General features: G+C 37.3%; 1 protein-coding gene and 1 long non-coding RNA gene across 2 annotated transcripts in view; one reads left to right on the top strand and one right to left on the bottom strand.

Annotated features, from left to right (window-relative positions):
- The window catches only part of LOC140151137 (SEC14-like protein 1), a 92,495-nt gene extending 87,203 nt beyond the window's left edge, over window positions 1-5,292 (bottom strand). Inside the window, exon 1 of the mRNA XM_072173358.1 lies at window positions 5,117-5,292. Within this exon, the coding sequence (XP_072029459.1) occupies window positions 5,117-5,179 (63 nt within the window). The 5' untranslated portion in view covers window positions 5,180-5,292. The remainder of the gene's footprint in view (window positions 1-5,116) is intronic.
- Window positions 5,293-5,333: 41 nt separating this feature from the next.
- LOC140151136 (uncharacterized) lies at window positions 5,334-15,819 on the top strand. Its single transcript, XR_011858901.1, has 4 exons — window positions 5,334-5,507; window positions 11,115-11,289; window positions 13,850-14,030; window positions 15,133-15,819. It is a non-coding gene; the product is annotated as an uncharacterized lncRNA (long non-coding RNA).
- The last annotated feature ends 1,802 nt before the right edge of the window (window positions 15,820-17,621 follow it).

Genomic DNA, 17,621 nt, shown 5'->3' with positions numbered 1-17,621 from the left:
CGAAGGCATTCATGTATACATACTTCATCAAAATATCGTTGAGTATCGCGAAGAATTGTTGCCCGTTCTGTGCTTTCTTAACAGAAACTTCGCTGGCCTATCCCCAAAAAGTTGAACCAAATCCAACTCTCTGCGAAGAGAAGAAACCTGCTCTCAAGTTTAAGAAACCTGCTCATGAAGGAATTTCAGCTCAAATTTCTTGCGGCCTGCTAAGTGGAGTATACATCAGACTTTACTCAGTTGTGTTGGGCTCCTGGATTTTCAATTAATTGTTTAATACATTGTAGGCCCTGAAAAAAAGTTTCAGGGCCTATGGTTTGATGGAAAGTCATACTATCAAAGCCATTTTTGTTTGTGATACCTTGTTAGCAACTTCAGCTATAACCAAAAATGGATAGCATAAATTTGTATCAAACAGAAAGTTCTCTTTTCCACTTAGCATTAAATTTTCCCTCTGGCAAGCAATGCAGGCCTAAAGTAACAGTAAGTGAGTAACAGGTATGTTGCCATTGGCTCCTGTATAGGGAAGGTCATGAAACTTGTGAAGTATTCTTCACACAACAACAGTTCAAAGATCACCATACAGGTGTTCAGCTGTGAGCTGTCACATTCTGTACTGATAGCATACTGACAATGGACTTTGTATATAGACAGAATAGGCCCACATGTACAGTGCAGATGTTTTCAAATATCACATATTTCCATGCACTCTAAAATACAATGTTTATTATTTTTCTAATTTGAAACTTTGTGACACTTTAGGGGAACAAAAGAGATACAAGATCAAAGAAAAACAAAATTCAGAACATACTTTTATACATTGCAGTTTGATGGGAGTGGATATGCCTTTTAAAAGAACACCATCAAGTTTAAAAAGATTTGATATTCTTGGTATCTGTGATGCAGGCTGGCTGGGAGCAGTGTTGGATTTACCTGGAATTGCATAGCAACATGCTATACACCATTTGGAAATTACACAAAACAAATACTGATAGCACTTTTGGCCGTCTAGTTTTTGTAAGGCATCATAAATATAGCTCTGCATTATCTTGATAATGCACCATGCTCCCAAACATGTGCTGCACTTTATCCTTGATTATGGCTTCCATTATCTTGCAAGGTACATATGAGGTTCACTGATCTGTAATTTCCTGCACCCTTTTTGGGTCCTTTCTTGAAAATAGACAGTGTTTGTGTCACTCTGGAAGACTTCCAGTAAAGGTTCCAATGATTTCTTGAAGAGTATGTACAGTGGCAATGCACGATACTTCCTCGTGAGTTACTTTCCTTCAACACTCTTGGGTGAAACCTATCTGGTCTAAGTTTGGTTTAAGTTTGTCCATTATAAATGATGTTTGGTTTTCATCCCCGTTTTCTTGTGTCGGTCCGTATTTGGTTTCAAATGGCAAGTATAATATTAGTGTTCCATGATGAACTACATGTAGCACAATAGCAGAAAACAAAATTGCATCTCAATTTTTATTTATTTGGATTATTTCATACAAATTTTCTCTTTAAATTGAAAAGCATGGGAGATAAAAAAAAAGAAGATAAGTTTTCACAAATTGTGCGCTGTTAACATGGGACTCCTTATATAATTTGCGCTGTCGGCCGGGAGAATATGATCGGCGAGAGTTTGAGCCTTGGGCTTGCCTTAGGTGTGAAATAGAGGATTTTGATAGAAGTTCCATTAAAAAAAGCTGCTATCGCCATGAGACTAAGATCTAGAAACACCCCCGAAATGCCGTTTTGGGGAATTTTGCTAGCTGAATCTTTTTGATGAAAGTCAATCTTTGACAAGATCATACTTTGCTACGGAAAGTGCTACGAAAAAAAGGTTTTCAGTTTTGGCTTTGTTTACTCAAGGGCTTTAATTTGATATGTAAAATGATGCAGTTTGATGGCAAATTTGAATTCACCTAGCATACCTACTGACTTCCAACTTGTTAATCATCACTTGATTGTGTGGGTCCCACACAGAGGAGCAGTAAAAAAATTGGGCACTGCGCGCGCGCACTAATGTCTTATATCATGTATATGACACATGGACATTTCCTTTATGTTGTGCGTGGGCATTTGACTGCACTAGCTAGTACTCAGTACAGGGTTTCAAATCCGACGCGAACCCGCGAACCGGCTCGCGTGAATGTTCTCGCCGGGTTGCAACTGGGCGAACCAAAATTGGTTCGCGCACAAGCTTGGAAGTCTAAGATCACATTTCGTGTTATTTTTACCTTTTCTTTTACTGCAACGGAAATGTGATTTAATAATCTTACTATAAATAGGGGAATGTTGTATGTATGTATGTATGTATCTATGTGGTTTATGTAAAAGGCTCTGTCAGTTTCGATCCAAATGTCGCCAAATTCATACGGGAGATCGAGGAATATACGGGAAATTGCCTCGACTTTATTTGGTTGAAATCGGTCAAGAATTGGCTGCAAAAACAGTGAAAATATGGGTAAAAACGGGTTTTTGTTATGAAAATCAGTTACCAGCCCGCGTCACTGCAGCTGGCAGGCAGCGCTGTCGGCGCATGAGCGCGTGGTGCACTACGCCAATGCGCTGCAGAAGCGGCGCGAGAGCCACGCGACTTGCGAGCCAGAGACCAGTGGACATGATAATACAGAAAGAAGGAAAAATAAATAAAAATTAAAGGGTAAAAAGGTACATGGACGGGTCACGGGATTATGATAACGATGAACACGTCCGCATACACGCAATGAGAGGACGTATACGGGAAAAATATGTGTGTTGTATAAACAAAATGAAGCGGTAGACCTACTATAAAGAAAAATGAAATTAAAATGACAAATGAAACGGGAACGAAACAAAGAAGGAAAGAAACTAATCGGGAAACGTAAGGAAAAAAAGAAGCTATAATAATGATAACAGAATTAAATAAAAAACATGGAAACGGAAATCATAAGCAGCAAATAAAAAATGAAGCTAAAAGGAAATGTAACAAATAACAGATTTAGAAAAAAAAATGGGAACGGGTTTAAATAAATAAATAACATGAAAACGGAAAATCACAAGCTAAGCAGCAAATATTTTTGGGAAAAAATTAACCCCATGTAGAAGAAACTGAAAAGAAAGGAAATGTAAGAAGAGACAGATTTATATAAAGAAAATGTATCTTTTAGATGATTCTTCCTGTTCAGTAATTCTTCCTGTTATAGTGAACGCTCCCATTTACTCATCTAGCGGGGACCCGCGCGAAGCGCGGGTATCCCGCTAGTCTCATTAATCCATGAATATAATTCTGAAATGTTGGGGAAAAAGGCAAAGTTTTCATCATTTTAGCTGTCGATTACTTTATATTGTACGATCACGCACGTACAGAGCGGGTAAGTTTCTCCCTGGCCTGTGTTTACAACCCACCATCCCATAATAATAGATATGACCTCGGCACCTCGCTAGTAATAAAAGCGTCTATGTCATTGGTCTTCATCTCACGTATTTCCACCAATCACGGCAACTCTTTCTTACCAAAGAGTAGGGTCATATGAATAATTAATCATGACATGAATAATTAATCGTTAAATGGCATTGTCAATTTAAAGCTTATTATGTAACTATTACACGCATGTGCTCACCTTAATAACATCATTACTTCATTTAGTGCATAAAAAAATATATAATTCTGAAATGTTTGTGGGAAAAGGCAAAGATTTCATCATTTTAGCTGTCAATTTATTGTACGATCACTTTCACCTTGCCTATTTCCACCAATCACGGCATCTCTTTCTTACGAAAGTGTCTGGTAAACATGAATAATTAATCGTAACATGAATAATTAATCGTCAAATGACCCCGGGCAAATGACGTCGTCATTTTATTACACACGTGCTCACCCTTTACCCGATGTACAAAATAATACGTGGAATAAATTTAATTTAATTTAATTTGCATTTCATTTGAAAAGATATGGTTTAAAATTGCGAATCATATAACAGTACATACAAAAGCTATTAAAAGCAATATTCAGCGAACATTTAAGGAAATTTGTAATAAATTTAGGTATGAATAAATCAAGTGAAATTAGGGGCATTGCGGTATATGGTATATTTTCATGTTTTGACATCTCTTCATCGCGTAGGTAGCAGTAGGAGATTGGGTCATCCGCGGCCTAAAAAAAAAAAAAAATAGAACTCATACGGTTGTAAAACCTTTTAAACGGCACTATATTTAAAATACATGAATGTTATGTTGAGGTCTCATTAATGCATGATAGGTAAGCCACAGCGATAGTCGAAGTTTAATAAGCTTAAAGAAAGTTGCTGAGCTTGCTGTGGACAGTGTAGTCAGTATTTTACTTTCAGGATTCAAAGTTGAAACAACTGCTTTTAACAAACAAAAAAAAAAAAAAAAAAAAGATAATTAACTTGGTTTTGTTATTAATAATGTTATAGTAAGTTGCATACAAATTCCCACCTATTTATAGGGTAATGATTTTACAGGGTTTTTTTTCTCAATATTTTTGCGGGAATCGAAAAGCCTGGTTCTGATGAGAACCAAAGGTTCTCGCAAAAGCCATTTGCGAGAACCTAAACTGGTTCCCGCAATTGATTGCGAATTTGAACCCCTGCAGTACTAGTAGCTGCTCTACCTCTACGACGTAAATACTTGGCAAGGTCCATAAGTCTGGATGTAGTGCCAAGGTCAGGAAGAAAACTTGTTGCTCCAGTGCAGTGCAGTTAATGAAGGTGCTGAATGCCGATATATACAAAGTGCAAGTAAAAATGGACCTGGAATTACATAGAACCAGTACAACTGCTCCCCTGAACACCTCGTAATTGGAGAAGACAATCAAGGAAGGTGCTCACTGGTAGAGAATTCCACCAGGCGACTGTACGCGGGAAGAACGAAGCTTTGAAGAGCTGTACTTTACTTACTAATCATAAATCAAGTCATTCATGTAACATTAATCGAACTATCATGACTAGAATAAGAATATCTGTAATATTTAGTAGTACATGTACATGAGTAGTGAATGACATGGAATGCATACAATACATCAGAATTAAAATGGTCAACATCATGACATGATCAAAACGCCGGTAGTTGATCATGTTGATACAGTCATAATTGCAAGTGAAATATTGCTACTTACCCTCATCACTAGTTCAAACGGGTACTTATAGACCCTCACGGGAGAATGATATTGCTGTACCATCTTGATTATATCCAAAATTCTCACGATAAACGGGTAAATTTAAAGCCGGAATAACACCGACCTATCCCTGTGCCGTCCCCAATAACAGCTGCCTGACTGATATTGTGATTTTGTGAACGGGGAAAAAACAACGAGGGCGGTCGCCTGTCAATCCGTTTAAGCCAATCAACAGTCTTCTTCTAAAAAAAAAATTTCTGCGGCTGCTGCGCAGCCGCAGAAATTTTTTTTTTAGAGCCCGTCGTACAATTAATTAAGGGTCGTGAATGGAGAAACCAACGGCACAGAGAAACAACATGCAAAGACCTTCAAGTTCAAGAATCGGTATTCGGTAAGCAAATATTCTTGTATTTCCATCTATTATTTGCTCTCCCTTTTCCCACTCATATTTTGTCCGTGGTGAGTGCCCTGTTATATTTATAATTTGAATTTTGATCAGTCTGGACGTCGATACCAATTGGTCCTGTCCAGTATTTCTTTAGATGATGTAGATGCAGTGGCCAGTACAGTGCCACAGTGAGTCAGTCACTCATTGGCATGATTTGCTGAACCATGGTAACTTCTTTTGGTTAAGTCGGTAATTAAGGTACACAACGTGCATATCACACTGCTGCCAGTATATTCAGTTCTCGAGTGAGCCCAGTGGGCCGTCACCCCATATTTCCCCAGACCGGACCGGCTTCAGTCCGGGTGTGACCAGGTCGGGGATCATTTCATAGTCGTGAGATAGTACGAGGAACCCATACCGTAGGGCCTACTTAGCTCTGGGATAGGGCAGCATCAATAACGAAAATGTCATACCGTTAAATGACACGTCTGTTTTGCCTGATATCTTCATGGTAGAAATCGCCATGGTACATGTAGGTTGAATCCACCGCCATGCATGGCCATTTTGTATCGACCTGTTTAATAGTTTTGAGTCGCATAATGGGCGAAGGACATCTGACTAATGCTACTGACAATAGCCCTGATTAGCTTGGTTACTGACCTCGCTGTGTGTGAGTCGTGCATGGTACGCCATAGGTCATATGGTTTTAGACATACCTCCACAATTGGCCTATACACTGCGCTATATAATTCGCACATATAAATCAGAATTATTGTCAGTTTTTCAACAACTCTTCCTATACCTTTGTACAGGAGCCAACCGTTGTTAAACCGTGATGAACCCACACTTTTACTGTAGCGTATACGCGAATGCGAAGCGAGACTACGCGTTACTGCTACGAGAGCGTAAAATTCGTCATGCCTGGACCAGACAAACGAGATCAAATGCCTGGAACCTTTGTGCGTATGCCAGCTTACAAGTTGAATTCAGTATTTTTCAGGTAGCGGCTAAACATTGCCGTTTTATTCTGTAGTTTTATTGCTGATATCAAAAGAGAAATCATCGAAGTTTTTGTAAGGCTGAGTGGCAATGATGAACTGACATTCCTCGTAAAATAATCGTGAATTATACGATATTAAGCTTCTTTTCGTTGTTGAAAGGATTCAATCATGTTTCACCGTTGTTCATCACCGTTTAACAACTCGCGTCCGGTAGCGTCTGCGTGGTTTAGCGCCGGGCAGCTAAAGCTGCCCTCGCTAAGCAAAACCATGCAGACGACACGGCCGCATCGTTGTTAAACGGTGATGAACAACGGTGAAACATGATTGAATCCCTAATTGACTCAAGACGCATGCTACTTTCTCAAGACGCAAGCTAACGACTATCATATCTGTTCAAAATATATATATTCAAGTGCAAGGAACCACATCTGGTTTCTTTATACGAAATCATTTACGGAAGATATTCAAATATTCATCATTTTCTGCCCCGGTATCCAAAGATTTTCCCCAACGCACTGTGAGGAAGGCATGTGCCCTCAAGTGGCCATGTTTTGATGTTTTTTTTGGAGTTTTGCAGGCTTTGGCAGGAGAAGACGTTTCAAGTGTAGACTTTTTAGCCCAAATTTAAGCTGAATTTTGCTATATAACAGGCCAGTGCTCACTTAGCGGTCATAATTTTGTAATTTTTGTACCCTATTTTGGCCGAAAACGTAGTGTTTTCGGCTAAAATGGAAAATGCACACTGCACAGGGCAATTCTTGGGGCCCCATAAAATCTGGCCCTATGGTAAATCCAGCCCTGCTCATGTCAGGTCATATCCGCATCATCAAAGTTTGTAAACACGTCATCTGCTTAATTATTGATAGATACCTTGAACAGCTGGAATACATGGATTACCCATTGTCGTAGCCGAGAGAGCAAGCGTGAGAGCTGAACACTTTTCGTGTTCTGGACGTGTTAAAAAGTCCAAAAAGGGATACTAACAGAAAGTGCAATTTTAAGGTACTTTTTTCGTAATGTATTTATTAACTAGCGTTATCTGGAACATTATATTTGCTTATATCAACATGAAATAAGATCATCCTGAAAAGTCCAGCACGCTAAATTCATTGGACCACATGAGTTGTTGGTAGCCATATTGAATTTTAAACATATTATATAGGTTATAGGCAGGGTTGCCAAAAGATTTCAGCCCGAATCATGGGTCAAATAATCGAAAATTCGCCTAATTTTTCTCTTTACCAAAACCATTGGTTTCTATGGGGCAGGAAACTATCGGAAGTCGCGGGAGCCAATGTTGAAATGTCGCTCAAATTTTTCTTAACCATTGGTTTTTATGGGACAGGAAATTGTCAAAAGTCGCGGGGAAAATCTTCAAAAGTCGCCCAATTGGGCTACCAAATCGCGGGTTTGGCAATAGGCAACTCCAACATTTCTCGGGTATGTCATTGCTGACAAACATAGCTTTCAAATGATACAGATTGTATATTATGTAAACATCAATTTTTCGCAGAATCATGTTAAAACTGATGGAAATGGTTCAAATATTAAATTTGACTAAGAGAAGTTACATGCAAGTTAACCAAAACAAGTAAAATCTACACAAATATGCATTTGCATGAAGCAGTGGGTTAGTATCTTGTCTCATGTCAAGTTTGGCGGTCATTCTACTTAGCGTTTTTGAGATATGAAGGAAAATGTGTCAAAAAATGTCCCCTCCTTTACATAGTTTTGTTGACTATTTGAAGCATAAAATCAAAATAATAACATTGACCAAGTGGATTTTGCTATTTTTATGTCTGCTTGTATCCAACCCATCTTCCTAGGTTCACTTTTCTTTAGTTCAAACAAAGACAATCCTATTATTTGAATAAAATGCAAAAACCATTGATCGTAAAGGAGGGTACACATTTTTTTGGACAGGCTGAAATCTTAAAATTGGAATTGCAAATTATTTCTCCAAAAATCACACTTAATTATCATCAGCAGTTCCTATTATGAAATTTAACTACTTTTCACCACTCTATCAATGTGGGAATATATAAAATTAGACAAAGTCATGATTTTGTATTATCAAGCGTAATTTTTTTGGATGTGGCAAAAGAAAAAAATCTATAGTGAATTTCAAAAATTGGTTCTTATCCCTACAATGGTTGCACCTTGAGCTATTAAAAATGTAATTTAAAAACATGGTATCTAACTGCAAAAATATATTGCAGAGAGAATAATGCTGTAAAGGAGGGGACATGTTTTTTTTGACATCACTTGGTAACACTCGTCCCCACTCCGCCACTTGATGTACAATCATGATTTTGGTACTTTGAATTACAGGATACACATGAAACTTTTCACCCATTCTGCACAATTTGGAAGGGTTTTAAATTGATTTATTGTGCTTTATAAAATCAAATGTAAAGGAGGGACATTATTTTGGAGATTTTTGACAAATCTTTCTTTGGGTTGCATTTTTTCTGTAATTCAAATATATGCAAATGATTTTAATTTCAAAAATTTAGGTGCATATAACTACATTTAGAAATGTCACCCAGTAGTAAATTTAGAAGTCCTTTACTATATAAATTACAGCTTTCAAAATGTGCTTTTTGAAGATGAAACATCAAAATGTCAAAAAAGTGAACTTTTCACCATATAATGAAAAAACTAAGGCATTTGTGTGATTTCTTTTATGTGTGATTTTAAGGGGAGTAGACATACTTCATTTATAAATTAAAAGAAATCTTTCAGAGCTTCTTTCATTAAGAGCCAGTCTCCCTTTATGTACATGAATAAGGGGGGTTGTGATACAAAAAAAATAGAATTGTCTCTAAAAAATAATTTTGGTACATATTAGCACCAACAACTCACATGTAAAATATGAGCGTGCACAGCACCCTCGTTCAGCTTAAAAAAATTCTTGAAATTTCAGCCTCTCTGTGCCATACTTGCAAATGGTAAACTTTGGAGGTGCATAACATCGTGCGCCATCATCATCCCAACCTGAATTTTGCATTTTTTTAAAGTACCAAATGGTTACATTACAAAAACCAAAAAAAAAAATTGGGATCTTGATGGCGTACAAAATCAGCAAATCCAATGATTTGATGAAAAGCGCCCTCGTGCAAACTTCAAAGCATCATAACGGGCTGCGCCATCAAGATCCCAAGTCCGAACAAGTTTGAAATTAAAGACCTCCATGGCAAGTTTCATTTTTCAGCAAAAAATTTTTGGGATTTCGTTGGCGCACCGAGTTAACAGAGGTCAAAGGTCAAAATTTCCTATTTTTGCACGTCTGTATTATGTACCAAATTGTGTAAATTAATTTGACTAAATATTTCTATAAACATGATCAATGTCCCAGTTCAATTTGATTGTAGGTCCAAGCTCTAGGAAATAGTCTACAAAATGTGTTTGAAAATAATGAAAAACAAAGAAAATAATAAAAACACATTGTTTTCAGAGCTTTTTTAAAAGTTGCATAAACATAATTTGTAATTTCTTAAATGTATTATCTAAAGTACATGTATGTACTAATAATAAAAAAACACATTTTGATATAATGATGATTTCTGGGTCTCTATTAAACACCTGTACCACCTTTAATTGGAAATGGTCACAGTTGATGAACATAATTATATTCTATAAAGGTATTAAACATGTTAAAAGGCATGTTCAGGCGCTTAAATGTGGGTAAGTTGGCGTAAATTTACACCATAATTTACCCAACTTCACACACACACACATTCACACATGCTTAGGGAGTGTTCATAAATACTTTGGTGGGAGGGGTTGGAAAAGTTGGAACCTCGGACATCAAAAATTTGTGATCCCCTAAAAAGGGTGGATTTTTTTGATCCCCCCTTTTATGGTCTAAAATTTTTTTGATCCCCCCTTCATGTCCTAATATAGAGACCAAAAATATACATCATTGACAGTGGCATAGATTTCTTTTTGACATTGGGGTTGGAGAACATTTCTTGAAGTCCAGTGAATCCAGCACCTTTTGGTGACAAAATAAGTTTATAGTACAAATTCTTGTTATTCATTGTTTCTATTTAGGTAAATGCTCAGTCCATAATAATAATGCTGAATATGGTAACCAACAATAAGTTGTGATATTATGCACCTAGTACAATACCATGATGCCAGTAACATAATTATATATTAGTTCTAATGACATGCCTATATATCCAGAAACAATTGAGCTACAGCACCATTGGTGCTCTTGTTCAATGTAGCTAAACATCGTTCGAGACTGTAATGTAGAAATGATGACGATGTTGTCCAAATTACCATTGCAATAGGGGAGCGGGAAGGATGTTGTCCAATTAATGCTTTGGTGTGGCAACCTTTTTCGTCAGGGTTGTAGTTTCAGCATGATTTACAATATTTGATATCATGTGTCCTTGCAATAATGTTACGGCTTATCTGAGGCTGTCCAATCATTTGTCAATTTTCATGTCATTGATTACAATGTGAAGTTCGAATGTGATAAGCGTATAATATAAAATTATAGTCAACACACACACACACACACAAATCTGATACCTTTTAATTATTTGATAGTACTGAAGGGAATCTTATGAACTGATATATTTTTTTCTGTCATCAGGTGGAGATGCTGCTGCAGAAGCATTTGCAGAGAAAGAGGAACTGTGGAATCGACTGCACTTGCCGAAGAAGAAATGCATATATGCATGAGAAGCTGCATACCCTGTGGCTCATCTGGTAAAGGCAGGGAAAATTACCCATGATAAAAGAAGTTGGTACAGTTAGTTCCGATCAGGGTAAGAAGCCTGATTTGTTGGCTCCAAAATAATAATAACCATAATTTCAGCATGTCGTTGAGGACAAAACAATTGCAGTGTGGGCAAACAACGGTATCCACACTTGACGAGATCCATCTACATAATCTTCATCGCTCACAGGCTGAACTTATAGGAATCCTCCATTGCCACACTTTGTAATACTCTCTGAGTATCCAGAATAACTGGTTAACATTAAATACTCTCTTTTTGAGAGCTATAGCTACATCCATTCAGTGATTCGCATTCATATTGATACAGATCTGCCAAGAATTACTACCAACATGATGTTTGGTAGCTAATCTTGGATTTTCCCACTGTTCTAATACTAGACATTAACATTTCACCTTACATCACTTCCTGTGGGATTTTCCCGTGATGTCATTCTTTCTTTAGTCTCAGGGATTTTCCCCTTGACATAAATAGTCTTGATAAATGATGTTGTCATTTCCATTATAGGGATTTCCAGAAAAGTCATAATTGCATGATTATACAGGTAACTTCCCCTATTTCATGAAATACAATTATACAGGGTACATCACAACCTCTTAGAATGTAGTCAATCATAATGACACCCTTGCTATCCCCCAAAACAGAGGCCATGACCTTTCTAGCAGAAGCCACTTGGTGAACTTCCTTGGAGGTGGAGATCCATGATGCTTCCACTGCTTGCTTTGATTTTTTTATTTTGGTTCAATGTGATAAACCCATGTTTCATCCTGGGTGACAATTCTGGAGTAAAAGTATCCGGATCAGTCTGAAAAGCGGCGTCAGACAGGGTTTTCTTAAAAGCATTTAGATGAAGGGGTATTTTCAAATTTTTTGGACCCTTTCAATTGTGAATTTTTCCTCTAAAGGGGTCCATTGTCCAAGGGGTATTTATATAATTTAATTTTTGAAGACAATTTTTACACTGTGTGTGTTTTTGGAGCAGTGGCGGATCTAGAGCAGTCAGAAGGTGGGGGGGGCAATTTTAGAAGAAAATAATAAATTGTAAAAATGCCCCTGAGAAGTTAAAAACTTTTGCAAAATGAAGACCTAATTAAAGTGATTTGGTGGACCATTTTGGCGCTATTAATGTAAAATTCTAGTTTAAAAATGCGAAAATTTGTGAAATGAGCAGTTCGTGGACAGCAAGTTTTCCCTGTTATGGTAGGCTTATAAATTGTGTTAAACATAAATTGGCAAAAGTGAAAGTGGCCCCCAGAAATTTTGCAAAATGAAGATCCAATAGAATCGATTTGGTTGACCATTTTGGCACTATTTATTACGTGTAAAATTTAAGTTTGAATAGTTGAAAAAGCCAAAAATTTGTGAAATGATGGTCCATAAAGCCATTCGTTGTCATGTTTTCGTTTTCCCTATTATTGTAGGCCTATAAATTGTAGGGCTTAAATTGACAAATGTCGAAAGCAGAAGCAAAAATGGCCACTTGTTTACGCATGGGGGTGTCTGAGGTGGATGTTTCCCCCAAGAGGGAAAATTTGCGCAAAATTAAAGTCCAATTGAAGCCATTTGGTGCATCATTTAAACCGAAAAAAAAAAGACCGAACTCAATTTGCAAAATTTCAAACTGACACTATCACAAGTCTTGAGACTCGCAATCGATGCTGACAAAATGTACTGGGCCCTTCATATCGAGATTAGGTCTAAAAAGCCGAGAATAAATGCATAATATCGGGTGTTTTTCTATTCAAATCTTGCAATATTGGAACGCGTATGTTTTCAAGATTTTATACGCGTTGGACTTTCGGACTGTGGTTTGTGCGTTAAAAAAAACCTGGCGCCAGAATTTCCTTCGAAATATTATGCCTGGCTAGTTTCTGATCTGGAGTCGGCATTCTCGGCACCCATCTTGCGGACAGCTTGCTTATGCCTAAGGTGTCAGTCAAAACACTTTGCACTGAATCATAACTAATACCCATCTTGTCAGCTATTTGTTGGATAGTCAAGCGTCTGTCCTTAGCACCGTCAGGTGAATGGCGTCCACTTGATCTGATGTTGTTGAAGATCGGCTTCCGGACCTTGGATCATCTTCCAAACTCTCTCTCCCTTGCTTGAATTCAGCAGCCCATTTCTTTATGGTGGAATAGCTAGGAGAGGTATCACCAAGTGTGCTGACCATGTCTTCATGGATGGCCTTGGGTGTCATGCCCTTTTATGAATGTATTTAATCACTGCACAAGCTTCTTGTTAATTCACATTTGGATCTTTGCTGAATCTGAAGACTTTCAAAGGACCTCACTTGAAAATAATACATGGCAGATATATGAATATCGGTGCATAACCTTATAAGGCAACATGCTTTTTAATTACAATGTAAATTTGGAGATACTGCTATGCCTTCTAGGTGAGGCTAGAACTTTTTGATACCCTTGTATGCTTGATTTAAACAAATATTTTTGAAAATGGGTCTTAATTTTTCAGCAACTTGCACAAGCCATATTTGTAATAAAAAATATTGCACAATTTTTATGTTAATGTGTTGAAGTTCTATATGATATTCATTCTTAATCATGGTCTTTGATTTGATAATATACAGGGATGCAAGTAAACCTTCCAGAAGAGCCTCTCCAGCACTGGAGCACCCTCCAACCGTCAAACCAGCCCTGAAGCCAACTCCAGCAATGAAGCGACCGATAGTGAGATGACATTGCTCACTGGAAATGAGGAGCAAAGTGATGATGACATGGACACTGAAAATGCTCAACAGCACAAAACAAGTAAGGGACCTTTTAAAATGAGAAAAAAAATCCAGCGAGCTTTTACAAGCAAATTAATTAGCATGAATACAATTTTATTACTGTTTTTATAAATGAGCAAACAGTTAGCAAGCTAATTAAAGTACCAGCTATTTATATTCACGCTTGTATTTAAACAAAGACAAATATGTTAGAAACCAATACAGCTATTACAGTGATCAAATACCCAAAGCAATGAAATCAGAATTTGCATTTTAATGTTCTGATCAATGTAAATCATGGTGCTGTTATACCATTTGTCGCCCTGATGTGGTAGTGATGTCAATGCGTTGTACATCTTTAAGTGAGTTAGCTGTTTTGTGTGTGTCTTTAAGGGTATGTGCATGTGAACGGCATCGCTTTGAGGGAATGCTTTGAACGATTTGAAGCTGCGCCCAATGAAATGTGCGCTGACGTCATTGCCACATCAGGGGGGAAAATGATATATTCTCTTGTTCAAGAACCCTTTTTTTGCAAGTTCAATAGCCATCGTGAACTTTTGAATCTTGGGATTTTGGATCACTGATTTATTTCTTGACCAATTCCCGGGGGGATCACTCACATAAATGGTCTGTACGCATGCGTGACCAAAAAAACAAGTAAAAGGGGGTGTTTTTTTAGGCAAGGCAAGTTACGCAGCAGAACTTAGCGTTTAGAGTCTAAAACAGTGATTTTCAAGAATAAGGGTAGTTTTCTGAAACTGGACAACTTGTTTAGGGTACCATTTTGAATTTTTGGTAAATTATGAGTCCAAAAAGGTTCATTTGTTGCATTTTCACCAGCCAAAAACTCATTAGGGGGTAAATTCTACACTAAATTGTCTTATTGGCTAAATTTGCTGGTAGGGTAAAACTCGTTTAGGGGGTGTTTGAAAAAAATTTGGTCATGCATGCGTACACTGTCATATTTGAGTGCCCCCCGGGACCAATTTCAGTGAGTGATGTAATTAAATCAGCTAAAAGATGCAGCTATCAGCTGGTGGTCAATTGTCTTCTCCCAAACAAGTCAACAAAAATGGAATCTATACATGTATGTGTCATTGGCTTTGAATTTACACCTCTTAATTTAACTCTTTTATCTTTAGAAGTGACCAGAATGAAGAGAGCAGCCAATGATCAAGTGGCCAGAAGTAAGGTGAAAATAATCTCTCATCAACTACACTTTGGTTAGCCTGATGTTCAGAAGTAATACCACCAATGCTTTTACGTGGGTGTTGGTGAAGCATGCCGACAAACCACCTGTGTACACATGAGTGTATGCTCTGAGTGGTTAGCTTAATATGCTCTGCAATTGGATTCTTGGACCAGTGAAATACACAACTGCATCACTAAGCCTATAGTGAGCCTATAGATAGCAGACATGTGTAGTGTGATATGGGCATATATGTAGTTCTAACTACAGGGTGTCCCAAAAAGAAGAGGCCCCTCATTGTGCCCTCTTTTTATCCTATTGAAGAAAAGTTGATCAAGTATATGTTAGTATGTAAAGAAGCCTTTACCCGTAAGCTTTAATAAACCAAAACAATTATTTCAATTTGCTCATAACTTTTGAAGATATGTCCTTTTAAAGAAATGTATCCGTTTTTCACTCTGTCCACGGAGGAGGTTTGGCTACGGTACTTCAAAGAGTGCATATATCATGCAAGAATATAAAACATTCCTCAATGATAACTTTATAAAGTAACAACTTTATTTTATGGAATGGGCTTTACCGGTGGGCTTATGGGTTATTAGACTATGCCATAGTCGATTTTTGATAAATAAAAATACGTTATTAATCATGATGACGCATTCAGCTGAACTCGAAATTATACTGATATTTATTACATCAAAATACTAGCATAAAATGGTTATGAAAAAGTTTATATAATTATATTTGTGACAGTAAAAGTAAAGTATATGTAGGCTTATATTATTGAATGCAACATATCATAAATGGCATAACTATAATGGCACTTCAATACTGAACAATTCTAATTTTAGAATCTGCCAGTTTATTACGAGTTAAAAATCGACTATGGACTTTCACTTTTAAGCAGAACTTTACCCAGGGACTTCGTTCTCTAAAACACACTGTCAATCATACTTGTTTATCAATCAAATCTAACCACAAGACTAAACATGGTGGTACAATACGCGCTAGATGCGCACGTTAATCCACCAACTTTCGCGCCAGCACAAAAGCGCCGCATTCCAAAGATAGATGTGTAGTTTAGTTTCATCATTTCAATTTTATTCATAATACACATAAAACAGATATATTGAAAAGAATACATTTAAGGCCAGACAGGAGGGTTGAGAAGGTACATGACGAGGCTAAACATACGCAGGCATATTAAACAACAGGACAATACAACATATAAATGCAGTTTATAAAGGAATACAACAATAATAAAATATTAGAAATTAGAAATAGTATTGCATAAAAAAAGTTGACAGGGACCCGCCCCGAAACAATTGCACAAAACGATAAAATATGGTCTAAAAGACGGCATTTTGATTTAAATCGACCAGTCATGGTCATATTTTGAGTAAAAAATTGAGTAAGAACATAGAATTGCACGTTGACTGAGTGATTTTGAACATTTATCAAAGACCAGTTTCATTGGTTTTGGCTTTTTGAAACTAAGGGGAAATGGAACTCAGGTTACATTTGTTGGAGCTTGTGATGAGGCCTCTACTGCCTATTTCAATACAAAATAACTTTGCGTCATAACCCTGTTCTTGCAAATCAGCGATTAAACCGCATATTTATTTTGTTTGTATAGTTAATGGTAATGGTAGTTATAGTTAATGGTAATGGTACGTGTCGGGAGGATTTAAACAATAACGAGATCTGGGCGACCAATCACAAGCCAGATTCATTTAAAGATGCATTACATCATGACCAATTTTAGTTAGGCCAGAAATTGGCCTAACTCTCCATAGAGTCCCATGTTAAAAATGTTAACTGCAATCCAAAGTCAGTAGTCCACTTGGGAAGCTAACATACAGAGGGAGTACGGTGACTGAAAAGATGATCAGTTGTGAAAATCTATCAATTGTGCACAAATTAATTAAATCGGAGTTTTAAGCTTAAATGCAATATCCAGAGTATGCACAGTCATGACAATGGGCAAGTGGACTACGGAGAAGTCTAATGGGTTATGGATTTTGGTAAATGTCATTAATTTGGGCGAAATTGATGTGGGATGGGACTGCTTTTGCTATACTTGCAATTACTTATGTTTTTCTTGGTTATTTTATGCCTTTTTTTATTGTTCCTTGCTTTCTTTTTATTGACAAGTCATTTCTCTTTTTGGAATACAAGGTGGCCCTGAAAAGGACTGTTTAGTTTGTCTTTGGTTCTTTTGAAGTGAGTTTACTGTACTGCTCTGCCCTCAACCTGGTTGCCTCCTTGCGAATACAGGTTTCAGCCCTAGTCCTCATTGCATCAATTGCATTGCATACCATCCTTGTGCGCCGGATACTTGCGAATGCAGCAATGTCTGGGATTGCGAAGATGTTTGAAGCTAGCTGGTAATCCCCGCTTATATTGAATGCTTTCCCAAGCCTAATCTATCCATGTCATTAA

This window comes from Amphiura filiformis, chromosome 4, assembly GCF_039555335.1.
Source record: "Amphiura filiformis chromosome 4, Afil_fr2py, whole genome shotgun sequence".
NCBI lineage: Eukaryota > Metazoa > Echinodermata > Ophiuroidea > Amphilepidida > Amphiuridae > Amphiura > Amphiura filiformis.
Note: the sequence above shows the minus strand (reverse complement) of the source record. Positions and strands in the feature narration are given on the sequence as shown.